The sequence below is a fragment of the Silene latifolia genome, chromosome 8, assembly GCF_048544455.1.
Source record: "Silene latifolia isolate original U9 population chromosome 8, ASM4854445v1, whole genome shotgun sequence".
Taxonomy (NCBI): domain Eukaryota; kingdom Viridiplantae; phylum Streptophyta; class Magnoliopsida; order Caryophyllales; family Caryophyllaceae; genus Silene; species Silene latifolia.
This window is the reverse complement of record NC_133533.1, coordinates 36,422,825-36,438,676: the sequence shown is the minus strand read 5'-3', so window position 1 is coordinate 36,438,676 and position 15,852 is coordinate 36,422,825. Positions and strand designations below refer to the sequence as shown.

Here is a 15,852-nt window from a genome sequence, read left to right as displayed (position 1 = left end):
ATGTGTAACAAATAAATGATCAGAATTTTCATCATTACGTAAGCTCATGCGCTGCACGAATACTAAATAAGTATTTATAATAACATATTTCATTTTTTTTTGCTTTGTATATGAAAACACAATTTCAATTATTAGTTATATCTACACATGATCATGCATGCAACACTAATTTATGTAAGTAATGACGCTTATATTGCTTGTAATCATATAGTATTAAAAGATGTGACGAAAATATAGCCAACATTATTATTCTAATTAATTGGGTCTTATTTTCTAAGCTTAAACGATGATAATGGTTTTTACTTCTCACTTAATTTTCATCTCAATTGAACAAAACCCCTTATATTTGGTTGCCATAAACTATATATCATGTAGTTTATATGAGGATAAAATCCCTTAACATAAACATAAAACGATATTTGGAAAATTTATTATTCTAAAATTTTATTTCTAGATTCTCCCTTATTGACGGGCTTGCTTTAAATAAGAGAGTGAGGTATAAACTTCTATTCTATTTAACCCCCTATAAATTATTATACTACATATACTTTACTAATGTTAGACGGACCCTGTAGACGGAGATTATGAGGACATTATTGAGATCTCCAAGCCACTCCATGCAAACTTGAAAGAACTAGATTTTAAATTTACATGACATACTCATTCTTTTATTTTTAACCAAATTTCACAAGACAAAAAAAACATCTTAAATTCATATTCACAAAAGAAAGCATTACTTACAACTTTAATTTACTAATTTCTATAAAAAAAATATATAACAGTAAAATTAATTGCACGTGCATAAATTATATAAAAATCGGCAAAGTTTTATTTTATAAAAATGTATGAGTTGTATCATATATTATATTAAAGCAACAACCGGTTGCCTCTTTGATTGCCATGTGTCACAACACATTCAGACGCCACGTGTCATACTCCCTAATTAAAAAAAAAACATAAAAAAGGTGTAATCATTTATTTTATTTAGATATCCAGCTTGATTAGCTTTATAAAAGGCAATATAATCAAATGAAAGTGATAATTCTCAAGTCATTGACCCTAATTAAGGTAAACAAATAAATATTCCTCGACCATATCTTTTTGAAGGTTATTTATTCCTAATTTAACGTTCCATATATTCATCCATTTTAAAATCGGCAATAAATCACGCAAAATTACAATTATTTCTTAATTAGAAAACCTTATGCCCTATAGATGATGATAATATGGATATTGCAATTAAATGCAATGCAATAAACGGAAATATTGATCATTACCCATATTTAACTTAATGTCACATATATACAGCATATTCCAAACCATGGTATTTTAATAAACATTTAAATGTACAATGAAAAGCTTATGAAATATTCAATGAACACGGGATTAAAAGGCGTCGTGGATGAGATACGAGCAGTCCACCATTCCACGCACCATCATCTTTTCTTCTTTTGGTTGTGCTGATACCTTAGTTCCTTCGCTTATCACCACCAGCCATTATTCGACAATCTTCGTTATCGTCTTTATAAGTGTTGGTATGAAAATTCCTAAGATTTCTTATTTTTAATTTTTAAGAATCTAAATATGAATCACTTCGCAATTTTTTTAATTTGTTTTATTTAACAAAAAGGCATGTTTCATCATAGTTACATTTACCATTTGAAATATGTTAACGACGTTTTACCGTAATATCGTTGACGTGCACATTTTGTTCCCATAATAATCTTGACGTGGTAAAGTTTGTAATTCCATGCAAATTATTTTGATTTTCGGATTTGGTTCCAAATTATGGGTGTATTGGTGTAGAGAATATAAAAGTACTCTGTTTCGGTCATTTTGTTGTCCATTTTTATTTTTGGATCTTTTAGTCAATTGTTGTCATTTTTATTTCAAGAATGAACTTCATGAGTAATTTGATCATTCACATTCAATTTGTTCCACTTGTCATTTAGTAATTGACCCCCTACTCCTTTCTTGGTCTTTGTGCCAAAATGAAAGGACAACAATTGAGCGGGGCAGATGAAATATAAGTTAATTATAAATTTGCTCACATTGTTTAGTATGGAATAAATGATTTTAAATGGTATAATTGATAAAATACAAATTCTATAGTGAGACCGTCGATCAAAAAGTGGGCAAATAGCGACTATTTTATATGACTAAAAAATTACCATGTTTTTCAGGGTATTCATGATTTACGCAAAGTAGTCACATTTTGCAAAAAAAAAAAAAAAAGCACGGAAAAGATCTTCGCACAAGAAAATTACTTTTGATAAAATTGAACCTTTATAATGAAAGGAGAAAGCTTTGTTGTTTGCAAATGTCTTAGTCTTTGTTTTTGCTCGACTTTTCTGCAGATGGGTGACCCTAAAGTTGAGGTAACAAGTGAAAATCAGTGGATTGGATTGGAGTATTCCACACTCTGTAAGTAACTAATGAAGTGTAACTAATGTAGGTTAATAGAACAACAATTTATGGGGGACGTGTTAGATATAGGTTAATCTTTGGATTTGTATAAATATACCCCACTGCCTTTTGTTTTATAGAATCATTTTGGAAAAGGAAGTTTTGTTTTTTCTCTTACAGTTTCTATGATCTTCTATATCCATTTACATATTTTCATGCATTAGTTTGTAAATCAATCAGATTTAGTGACCAAAAAAAGACTTACTACGGGTGTTAATGTCTCTTTTTCACTTTTCGAGTTACAATTAACTAATTTTTATTTTTAATCACTATTGTAACATTTCCCATAATTATTCTACTAAGATGTACAGGGTATAAACAGAGGACGACGGTAAGATATTGATTAAAGTCGAAGTTTTGGGCAACCTTTGAAACATTGAAGACAACCAACCAAAAAGATAAATGTTTGTAAAGGGTCAAGAGGGATGGGTTAACCCTGGTACATCTCAATTAATTTTAAATTGATGATATACTACCTCCATTTCAGTTAATAGTTTACACTTACTTTATTTCCTTCCACAAAATAAGTCAAATATAAACTATTCACTTAAACAGAGTAATAGTAAATATTTAATAAAGAATTTATAGAAATTTCATTTCATGCAGCTAAATTGGACGGTCAAGAAGGATGGGAAGTTGATAGTTGATACATCGAACATTCATGACATCTATCTTTCTGTAATACAGTATTACTGTCTGTGATTAGAACATAGAAGTACAAAATATGAAGTACAGTATAATCTCTGTATATATTGATAGACTCATATATATTCCATAAAAAGTTAAGAGTATGAGATTTAATATAAAGTGAAGAATTCTCACATTAATATCAATTTCTTTTTTCAAATTATAGAGAGGTTAGAAACATATATATAAAATAGAGTATTATTTTTTCCCTTTTATGTTCGATTCATCGATAGACAGCCAATTTAACTCAACCCGATAACCGAACTCATTTAAATCAAACCGAAGTCGAATTCATTGACCCGTTTGCCGTAGAACAGGTAGATACATAAGGAAGTTAGATATTAAGTTCATAAATAAATGAAATAAGTCAAGGTCTTATAGTGGAAATAAACTCTCAAAAATTGAGTTCCATAATCTATTATTTCCCGCAAAATGAAGTTCGTATTTATCAAAGGTAATATGAATTCATTTTAATTCGTATTTTCTTTATTTTGATATTAAGCTATAATATTTATGTAAAGCTTCCATAAAGTATTCACTTTGCCATTGCTCTTTTTGTATACAATTATAAGGTACGTAAATGAAACAAACTACCTCCAATTTTCTTTTAAAATCTTTGCTTTTCAACACAAAATGATTAGGGCCCGTGAAAATGTTTACGGACCATGATTTGTGGGTGGGGTGATAGATCTCACCAATAAACTAAGTTAGATTTTAATTAGTTATTTTTGAAAAAAGAAAAAAATTAAGGGTTGAAAATGTTATTTTGTGTCCAAAAAAGTTAAGGTTGTAACTTGGTCAGATCGGGTCTTAATGTCTTTATAACTTTCTTTTTCGTCCAATTCAACCTTATTAAGTTAGGTTTATTTTACAAGGATAAATATTAAGTTGTAAATGCTCATTACTGATAGAGAAAGACTTTAAAAGTTTGATACTCATCGCCTAAACAACCAACTAACGTAAAGTTCGAGTACTATTGTTTTATTTAACAGTTAGGGTAGATCTCGCGCAAAGCGCAATTTTTAGATCGTTTTGTATATACTCCTCTATTACGATTATTTGTTTACATTTCCTTTATTTTATGAGGGGGAAATAAAGGAAGTGTAAACATATCACTGGAACGGAGGGAGTAGATCTTAACAATTAAATTCATTGTATTTAACTGTGAAACTAACAAATTTTAAATGTGAAGTATTAGGAGATAAAAATAAAATTTTAACATTTTTAGCCCTAATAAATTAACAATTTATGTGAGACTTTTTTTTTCTAGAAAAGGTATTTAAAAAAAATAAGATTTGTCGATTTAACATAAACAACTTACGATCTTTTTTATCCATAAAAAACGTTTTAGTCAAATGTGCAGCTATTATTGTAATTCTTTTTTAGAATATGCGAAACAAAAAATATAAAGAAAAGGTGGAATACATAAACTAATTTAATAATGTGAGCAAAATTTGAATATGTACAATTGTAATATATGAAGAAATTGTTTAATAATATGAGTCAAAATATTAAGCCCAATTATGTAAGTTTTATTATTTGAGAAGATATTCGAAATCATTATATATATACTCATAGAATAACTTTCTAAATTAAGACCCAACTTATAGGTAAAGCATTTTACGCGCGGAAATTCCAAACTTTTCCAATTTTTTTAGTAAATAGAGGATGTTGAAAGGCAAATGTCAACATCGCACAATTATCAAAAGAAAAAAATTAGAAAAAAAATATAGTATTTGGCGACGTAAAATGCAAATGAATGGGCGGCGTTTATGGTGGGAGGTCGTGATAGGAGAGAGGTTGCGATGGGTGGATAATTTTGGGGTGGGGAGACGCATAAAGTTACAAGAAGGGTTAGGGGTCACACATGGAATGGGACCAGGATCGTGGGGGACTGTGGGAGATACGGGACGTAGTGTAGTTATGGTGGGTAAGAGGGGGTAGGGTAGTTAGAGGACGTAGAATATGGATTGCAAGGTGGTGGTTAGTTGTAGGGAGCTGCTGAGATAGGGGTTGCGAGGGATGTCGTGGTTCTAGGTGTTGAGTACAATTGCGGTGGAGGGTCTGCTGGTGGGTCTTAAGGTAGAGTGATGGCGAATGTTGTTTCCATTGATGGGTCTTAAGGTAAAGTGATGGCGAATGTTGCTTCCAGCCGTCCAGGCAATGCTGGATGGGAGTGGAAATAAGAGAGAAGGTAGAAAATTAAGAAGAGAATAAAAAAGAGGTATAATATGATAAAAGCGTACCACAATAAGTAAAATTAAATGTAAATTGCGTAAATAAAAAACTTATGAAATCTACAATAATTGTATATCTACTTTTCAGATTTCACCTCTTATAAGTTAAAAAATCGAGGAAAAAAACAGAGTATTTCGAATAAAGTTAGGCAACATAAACTTATCAAAAGTGCATGACAATGTAAAATTTTCTAAAATGTAGTTATTTACTAAATCTAAAAATACTTATGTTATTTCTTTTTGATAATACCTTTCATTACCACCCGTGCAGTGCACGGGTTTAAAAACTAGTTATGATTTGTAGATTGGAAAAAAATTGTAAAGTTGTTGAATTGTGTAAGAACTTGTAACTAAGCATAAAATATTTAAATTAAAAAAACAATAGGATTGAATTTCACATTTGTTAAACTAAAGGTGGTCAATTATAACATTTCAAATTATATTTAAGGATTTAATTTCAAAGATTAACAAACTTAATACGACTAATTAGTATTTTCAAGAATAAATATATATTGCCTTTTATTAATCTTTTTTTATAAGTCCTTGACACGATCGCAATAATGTGTATGTTTCACGTTTAATCAAGCTTAAATAAAGGTCATACAACACGCATTTTCATAGAGAAGGCCCTAATAGCTCCTCCGGAGGCTGATGCGAGTCGTTCATTATCTCCACAAAGTGCGAAGCATGGAACGACACCGTCAAGGGGTGTGTCATTAAGTACTCCATTCTTCTTAAGCCCAAGAATAGAAGATTTCCACTGCCTTATTATTGAACCCCTCTGGGGTGTTGTAGTCTGTTGAGATAAATCAGTATTAGATCTTTTGTTCGACTATAAAGTTGCAACCAACAAAAATATGTTTAGCGGCTGAATATAATGATTACCGACTCAGACAAACTAGCTGATTTATCTTCATCCCATATGAAGTGGATTGAGTTGTAAACTAATGCCATTATAGTTTTCCCGGAATTTACGTAGATAATTTTTGTAATCTAAAGGACCAAACAATAACAAACCAAATCAACAAAATTATAATGATTATATTTCTTTACATTTCGTTACATGAAACTGCATGCAACATATAAAATACCTTAGGAGGGGTATGAATATGTGGGAGTCGAATTAATTGAAATTGAGCTTGTTCATAAATTTCGTTGATTTGATGGGCCATCTAAGTTTTTTTTTAAAAAAAAAATTAGAATTAGAGAAAGAGTAAATGAAGTGTATGTGTTTGTTGCTTTGGTGGTTGTATGATCACTTTAATTAACTAAACTCCCCTTTTTATATAGACTAAGAAAATGTGGCAATTGACAACTAATTATCTAAGGTTGACAAATTTAGCAAAAGAATTTTTTTTATTTTTTTTTATTTTCAAGTTTTACTTTTAGTTATTAACATGACCCGTGCTCATATTTTTTTCAATAATTTAAAGGGTAAATTGATAGTCGCTCCGTCCCGGTCAATTGTTGTCCTTTGGTTTTGGCACAAAAAACAAGGAAAGAGGAGGGAGTCAATTACCAAATTACAAGTGAAATAATTTGAATGTAAATGATCAAATTGCTCTTCAAGTCCATTCTTAAAATATAAAGGACAACAATTAACTGAGACACCCCAAAAATGAAAAAGGACAACAAATGACCGGGACAGAGAGAGTAAACAGTACCACTTTAGTCCTCTTTTTCATAATCAATAACTAATACCAAAATATTAACTTTTTTTTACAATAGGTACCAAGTGTTTGCATAACGAGCCTTTGTGATCTAGCGTACAATTTACGGGATGTTTCGTCGTGTCACGTGTTTTTTTACATTTGTATTCATTTCGATGCTACATACTCTGTCCGATTGAAATTGCTTTCCAAACTACGAAAATTGTACGATTTGAGGGGTCAATTCAATATTTTTGTTACCTCTTCTACTATTCAAAAATTTGAGCACAGATAAAGTACACAATATCACCCTATCATACATCAGATGGCATTTTGATAATGTTTGCATAATGTTCTGTCCCGTAAAAGGATGAGTCATGAGCTCCACACAACACCATCAAAGGGAGATTCCGATTCCGAGTTGATATGTTTGCATAACGCTAATTCCTTGCAATATTATCCTTGACATGATTCCACCAGGAATAATTTACATGGCTGAAATTGAGTGTTTGTATGTTGAACTTTCTAACTGGAATTTCATTGAATTCGGCATTTGCCATTTATTCCATGTCTGCTTTTCCCGTATATTCTCTTTTTTTTTTCTTATGGCTTTTGCACCATCCTAGGACTCCAAGCATAGTAGAATTTTTATTACAAAACTAAACTTGACACACACATTCTACCATCGATGGACCGAGTTTTCTTTAACTTTGACCGAAAAGCTTTGTTTTACCTTAACGCGACTTTGGCTAAATCCAATCAGAACTTTAAACAAATTTCACTGTGACTTTACGCAAATCTCGCCGACTCGAATTTATGCTCCAATGTTGGATGGAACTCGACCCAAGCTAATGTGCAAAACTCTTGAACTTGATTTCACATAGCTCTGCTAAGCAACTTCTCGCTATCCCAGGGAGAAGCTAAGACCTCAAATAACAGACAAGTTTGTGTTTTGGAATTTGGGACACATAACTTGTCGGACTCCCAGATAAATTAGTTTTAAATTTCAAAAAAAAAAAAAAAAACGGAAATGATGACGTTTGACGCATTTTTGGAAATAGTTTGAAATATGCGCCATTTTGTTAAATAGTTTGGGTTTCAACACTATTTAAGCAAAAAAATTAAATGATGATAGTCCTTTTTTCCAATTATTTGTTTTATTTTTTTATTTTTTATAAGATACATTTTAATCAAAAACAAATAAATAATTGAGAGGGAGGGAATAGTATATTGCTAAACTCAAAAAGTGATGTTTTTTAAGTGCATAGATAGATAGATGCATTGATAAAAATTGAACTACATATGTTCACCGGACCGCACCAATAGCATATACATCGTGAAAGTGGACAAGTGGTGAAGTTGAAGGGACTTTGTGATAGGAAGATGACACTTTCATTGAGCTACATATCTTTCATGGCAATAATCGTCAAAGATAGATAAAATTCAAAATAATCCATATTGTGTATCGATTGAGTTAATATGAATTAAGCGTGAATATAAAATAGGCTCTAAACTTTTGGAGAAATACTTTTATATTCCAACTAGAACTCCTAGTTTCAAAAAGTAGTTGGTATCTTTCATGTGCATGTATAAGAATGTATTCCCGTTGTTTTCATAGGACCAAGCTAAATCATACTCTTGATATTATTCTCGCAAACATTTTGATTATTTTTAAAGGTAACTTAACCATCCACATAATTTATTAACCATTTGTCACTCAATAATAACACAATGTAGCAAATGTACTTGCAAAGCAAAGGGAAACAACTTGTAAATACGATACAATAATACAAGTCATCTTATAAACAAGAAAGGCAATAAAATAACTAAATACAAGAAAATTACGGAATTTATAGAGAAAGATCCTCATAAATAAATTTTCTTTAGTAATAATTATTTTACTTCAACTGTCATTGTCGATAGAAGGGGCTATCTATTTTACAAACAAAGGACATGAGGTATCAGATATGGAGAATAGCGGTGTGGGATTTATGTGTTGATTCCTGTCTCCTAAATAGTCCTAATTGTAGTGATCAAATAAAATACTCACTACTTCACTAGCCTACATAGTACGTACACATCTAGACCAAATTTTATGGATGCGCAAAGAGACAAGTTAAATACCACCCGATGGGCCTAGGCATAGCTCCGTATCTGGTTCCGACTCATGACGACCATGGATGGGAGGTTGAATTTTATAACGACCTACCATTGTTTTTATCGTCATTATTGAATTAAAAAACTCTTTGATATACACGGATATGTTCACTGGATTGAACTTTAAAGGTACGCCACTCTGAGTGATCGGCGTACATATTGCATTTTGGAAACCTGGGGCAAAAGTTTGAAGTACTGAAACTCTTGGCCTGACACATGTAGAGGTTTTGACGTAATGGATTCCGCTTTCATAAACACCATCGGACAATATCTGAATTAAACATATAAAATATAAACACAGTTAGCTTAAGTTTTCGATTCCTCTGTTTCTAGTAAAAAAGAACAAACATATTTGATCTTTAAATAAATAATGTACCTCCATAAGGTCACCAACAAAAATGACAAGAGCTCCTCGAACTGGTCTTATCTCATACCAGTTTTTATTATATAAACCATTAAGCCCACCCGAATCATCTTGGAGTAAAATTGAAAATAAACAAGGGTCTGTATGGGGTTGGAAGCCTACTATTCTGCGGTCGGGGTCGCAACAACGTGGGTAAAAATTGCCATAAAAACCAATCCTTCCTAACATCCATGAAAATGGACGATCGTTACGACCTAATCCTTTCGCGAATAAGTCGGCAATCCAAAATGACAAACGCGTCATTTCCCTAGTCCATTCATCTACTTGACATCTGCATAAAAATAAGATTTAATTAGAGATAAAAATTATATGTTTTATTTTTTGGGAACCTAAAATCAAGCTGCCCAGTATATAGGTTTGTAAATTTGGTATTGAATAAAGAGTTATATGTAATATGATAAAGCTCACTCGCAAATTTCTGGTATGGGATCACAATGATCGGGCCCAAATCGAAGAAATAATGTATCGTGCCAGGTAGGGTCTTGGCCGTTAAAGAGGTCGTGTGTTGAATTGTAAAAGGCTCCTCTATCATAAGTTATACTCCTTTTAAGCCAACTCTTCCTAAACACCAAACCCATGTCATAAAATGACCTCATCTTTTCAATCAACTGATCGCAAAGAGGAAGAGGCACACCATGATCTATAATTTGGAAATAACCAAATTTTGACGATGCTTGTTTTATTTGCTCAACTAAGTCAACCTCGGGAAGCTGCATACTGATAATCGGTATGGGATTATCATTATAGACTTCTGTGAACATAGTCCTCAGGGGTGATTGACTGTAAAACGGACGAGGGACATGAGGTAAATTGTCGGCTAACCATTTTATGTCAAGTTGTTTTTCGTCAAATTCCTTTGCCCATTTTATGTTATCCGATTCACCGGATGATTCACCACTAAACAAATTGGTGTTTCTACCAGATGATTCACCAACAAAGAAATGGTTATTTCTATTGGCAGCCATTATAAATATAGTTTATGGATAGTTTTTAAGATTAGCTTGTGTTGAATTGGTTGGTTTTTAAATTTTTTTGAAGGGTAGTACGTAGAAGGGATAGAAACTCATCCCCCAATCACACTTCTATTTATTCAATCGGAGGAGAAGCATTGAGGAATCTATAATATGCTAGGCACTATTATGTCTTGATCACGTGTCATCCTGAGATTTGTTAGCACGTCACCATGAATAGAGATTCCGTTTAAAAAATAAAATATAAAAATCGAGTATTTTGTTTTCTAAAATGATCGAATATTGTAGTTATATTTTATTTTGATCTTATATGGTGCAAATTGTTAAGATTGAAGGTCATGTTCCTCAAAATTGGACCAATAATATTTTAAGAGATACTTTCTATGTTTTCTGATATAAATCATTTCATAGTATTATAAAAGAAAAAAAAAAGTAATAGTAAATGTTGTACTTTCTCCATTCAACTCCACTCTACCACTTTGCTTTTTCACGTTTGCCAACGCGTGTTTTACGCGGTAAATATCGTTAGTTACGTATCTGCAAAAATTATAAAAGTTAGATATTTTTAATGTACTCGTAAAGACGAATCAAATAAGATCCCACATGAATATATTTTCACTTATGTATTAAGAAAAAATCGAGATTGAATGTGCATTTGTAAATAGTGTAAAAAATAGAAATAGGTAGAGTGGAGTTGAATGGAGGAAGTATTATTAGTTAGCTGTTATAAATGCTTTTTGAAAAATAAAAAAGTAAACTTTTTTTCCACAATAAAGTGCCATAAATTACATCTTTTTCCTAATTATTAGTGCTTTAGGAAATGAAAATACTATGTAATACATGGAAAAATGTAAAATGACATATTTAAAAAAATTATTTTTTTCTAAAACGACTTATATTATAAAATGGAAGGAGTAATAAAATATTCTTGTTAATCTTGCACTAGCAACCCGAAACAAAACTGAAATTAAATTATAAAAATAAACAAGTGTTATTAACAAAACTGAAAGTAAATTATAAAAATAGTCATGATAATGGTATGAGCTTGGCTGTAGATAATAAAGTCATTTAATGGTGTGAACTATAAAGATGTTGACTTATGATCAATTGATAGATGGGTTTGGGGATTTAGTTAGGAATTTGGGGATTTAGGGATTAATGTGATTTGAGAGTAAGTTGATGATTTTCTTACAAATGATCGAATGATTTCGGGAGTAAGGATAATGTAGGAAAAGGGTAATCTGGGTATAAGACATAAATCGTTAATTGATGAGTCGGAAAATAAGAAAAACGAGTCTTGAGGCATATATACGGTGGTGATTGGAGAGTATACGTAAAAGTTTGGGGTTATTTTTAAAAATATAAATACGTGGTGGTTATTTAAGTACGGCTCATTTCAAGAAGATGAAGTGTAAAGGTAGAATTATTTTGAGAATAATAAAAGGTGGAAGTACTTCGAGAACAGAGGTAAAGGGGGTGGGATTACTTGTCACTTATTCCTTATACTAATTGAAATTCTCAAGCAAGGAAACAAACCAAAGTGGTTATTTGTTAACTTAAAATCTAAGGTTCTCAATCTATATATCACCAAAAAAAATTATTTTACAAAATCAAAATAAAACTCTTACATTAATTTACTAAGTTCTCAAACTAAAGTTGCTGGTTTTCAAACTAAAAATGCAAGTTTTGAAGTTAAACAAAGACCTTGGCCGGAAAAAAAAAAGTTCAAACACTTAAAAGTCACAAATTTTCAATTAAAAAAAGAGAATACTAAAGCTAAAACGATGAAATATCAATATTAGTTGTATGAATTCTCATCTTAAAATCTAGTACTTCTAAGATTGAATACGAACCCTTTATCTATTAGCGGTAATCGGCATCTTGATGGGTTGTCGCGTTGTGCTCTTTTTTTGTGTTCAGTCATTGGTGGAAGAAGCGATGGCTCGCTTAAGGTAGTAGATGAGTAGTAGGGTCGCAGAGGTGGCCGATGAGGCGGTGAGCTTGGTGGTTTCAAACTTCATGGGGATGGGGCGGCGGAGGTTGTGTTGATGAGGAAGTCTTCTAATCTAGTGTGAGACGTCTTGTTTTCTTCTGATTCTAATCTTTTATTGGACTATTTTTTTTCTATTGGCCCGTCATATGCTATAGGACAGTCCTATAGGAGAGTTACTATTATTAGCAAATCGTTGGATATTACTCCAGGTTGCATTGTAATTCTCTATATATTATGGTAGGGATGTAAACCTGTCAAACGGGGTCGGGTGATATGGGTTAGTTAAGGCATGAACAAGAATATCTCAAATAACTCATAGCTCACGTCCCTTCTGTATGTAAGCAGAACTAATCACAATCACAACATAAAAGTGAGCTAAATTGTGTTGATTAACAACAAAAACTAAGCCAAATGGATACCACATTCCAGAGCTACATGATTATTAAACTCAGAAGTGTTGGAACCAGCAGCAATAATCTAATCATGACCAAAAATCATATACTTTATGTATTTGTAGCTTTGATTGTGTATATTTCCAGATTATGAAGAACATTTAGGTTCTTGATATTCTTACCTAATTTAAACTTTATGTTCATTCATTTAGTAGCTATTATTCCTTATGTTTCTTCTGTGTGTATATCAATGTCAAATTCATGGAATCATATTCAATTATGAGTTGCGTAACTTCTTGAAACTGTAAAATATCAATGGCATCTTCATTTAAAACCATCCCTTTGATTGATTCTTCATTATGAGGACTAAAATCAAAGATAACAGAGCATCTTCATTTACATAGAATATATCAAAGGATGGTTTAAAATGCAGATGCTTAAGTATATGGTTCCATTATTGTCTTATAAATAGCATTGTTAATCAAAGCTTCAGTATAACAATAATCAGCATTACCAACTTCACTCTAACACGTTCCCTAATTCAACTTTTTATATCTAAATTAAACTTGTTCATTCATTCCTAGCTTCGATACTGCTACAATTTCACATAGGGCCCTGTAGTTTGAGTATTTTTTGCCTCCGATTCTCTACATTCCTTGCTTCCCAGAACTTCCTCAATACAGTTTGTGTGACGGAGTCTTTTTTTGCCTCTCATTTCTCGAGGGGTGCATCTGACTACAACAAACAGACTTATTCCGGGTACATTATTTATGGGCCAAATACGGTCAACTTTTTTTTTTCCCTACAAACAGAGGACCTGATCTTAAGCTAACTGTATTCATTTTTTATATGTTCAATTCAAATCTTGTCCAATGGTGTATATGAGAGCAGAGTAAATCGGGGTAAAATCCGCTCTACATGCCCGGCGAACTCGGTTGATCAACCACATTCCATACCTAGTGAATTCCATATGAATTCAGTGCAATAATGGTTTTCCCACATTGGGAATAAATCAGCTTTGTACAGGACCAAACAACAAACCAACTTAGCTAGCATAACCGGAAATCATCAAAATCACACCGACTGACTATATTTCTTTACATGAAGCATCATATATTCATATACAATACCTTAGCTAGGCCATCAAGTTGTTCAGGAAGTCGAAGTGCTTGGCATTGCTGTGGATGAACATCCTCACGCTCTCTCACCCGGTGGGCCTAGGCATAGCCGCATGTTTGGTTCCGGGTGACGATAAGCATCAATCATTGTTTTTACGGTTAACTTTCGACGGCGAAAAAAGTCCTTCACATACTCGTTTATTTGAACTGGTTTAAATAATTTAGGTCGCCCATTCACATGAAACGGCTGGTAGGTTTTTGGATCCGCCGGGGCGAACTGGTTTTTTTGGATCCTACCTGCCGTTTCATGTGACTGGGCGACCTAAATTATTTAAACCAGTTCAAATAAACGAGTATGTGAAGGACTTTTTTCGCCGTCGAAAGTTAACCGTAAAAACAATGATTGATGCTTATCGTCACCCGGAACCAAACACGCGGCTATGCCTAAGCCCACCGGGTGAGAGAGCGTGAGGATGTTCATCCACAGCAATGCCAAGCACTTCGACTTCCTGAACAACGTGATGGCCTAGCTAAGGTATTGTATATGAATCTTCGTGTAAAGAAATATAGCCAGTAAGTGTGATTTTGATGATTTCCGGTTATGCTAGCTAAGTTGGTTTGTTGTTTGGTCCTGTACAAAGCTGATTAACTCCTAATCTGGGAGAACCATTATTGCACTGAATTTATATGGAATTCACTACGTATGGGATGTGGTTGATCAACCGAGTTCGGGCATGGTAAACACTATATTCAGCCTACTAAACCTTGGCATTGAAGTAAGTTTCTACTAAACTAACAAAGTTCATGATTAATCTAGGCACTTGTGTCTTATGTTGAAGCAAAAAGCTCCCAGTTGTCCTAGAGTAATCATTAAGGATTGTCAAAAGAGTGTGCACCAGAAATCGCACTCTGTTTATAAGGCCCCCACAAATTCTTGTGTAAGAGATCAAAACATTATGTAGCATGAGAAATACTCCCTCCATTCAACTCCACTTTGCAACATTGGTTTTTACACGGATATTAAGCAGCGGATTAAAAAAAGTATTAAAAGTACATGGGGAAAGAGAAAGAAGAGGTTAAAAATATTAAAAAAAACATAAAGGTGGGGTTTTATGGTGGGTTAGTGTGGGGTATGGGTGACATTTTTTGTAAATAAAGATTTTCAATAAGGATATAATTTTCATTTTTTTAGCCAAATAAGAAAACATGTAAAGTGGAGTTGAATGGACGGAAATAGAATACATGTAAAGTGGAGTTGAATGGAGGGAGTACTTCTAGCATAAGGCAAAGATGATGTTTAACAAAAACACATGTCTCAAAAAACAAAATGTCACTATGCTTCCTACATTTTTTTGATTTTAACACTGTACAGGAGCTGTTATAAGCTCATTATTACCTTTCTTTCTCTACCCCATCTCCAAAACCGAAAGGTGTTCATCATTCATTCTATAACAACCATTGTTGTCAGAATCCCGATTCGATCCTATGATTCTACGATTTTACGATCCAAAAATGCTTGACCGATCCCGGATCCTACGATTCTATCATGTTTGTAGAATCTTACGATCCTATCTATTCGAAATTTTCTAGAAGTAGGATCATAATACGATTTTACGATCTTACGATTTTACGATCAGACTCCATAGTAAAAATATTTAAATACATTTTTATATAATAACATCGTAAAATCTAAATTTCATGTAATTTGTAGAAACATGTTCATGAAATGATACTAAACTTATTAATTATCAATATTTT

The 15,852-nt window shown here is 32.4% G+C and overlaps 1 protein-coding gene and 1 long non-coding RNA gene across 2 annotated transcripts; one reads left to right on the top strand and one right to left on the bottom strand.

Moving 5' to 3' along the window:
* Window positions 1–1,018: 1,018 nt before the first annotated feature.
* Window positions 1,019–3,287, top strand: LOC141594290 (uncharacterized). Its single transcript, XR_012522099.1, has 2 exons — window positions 1,019–1,535; window positions 2,358–3,287. It is a non-coding gene; the product is annotated as an uncharacterized LOC141594290 (long non-coding RNA).
* Window positions 3,288–8,787: 5,500 nt separating this feature from the next.
* LOC141594289 (1-aminocyclopropane-1-carboxylate oxidase homolog 4-like) lies at window positions 8,788–10,667 on the bottom strand. The gene is made up of 3 exons (XM_074414403.1): window positions 10,029–10,667; window positions 9,573–9,891; window positions 8,788–9,467 (listed from the first exon to the last, which is right to left on the bottom strand). The coding sequence occupies exons 1-3, from the start codon at window positions 10,583–10,585 to the stop codon at window positions 9,156–9,158; spliced, it is 1,188 nt and encodes a 395-aa protein (XP_074270504.1). The 5' UTR covers window positions 10,586–10,667; the 3' UTR covers window positions 8,788–9,155.
* Between the last annotated feature and the right edge of the window lie 5,185 nt (window positions 10,668–15,852).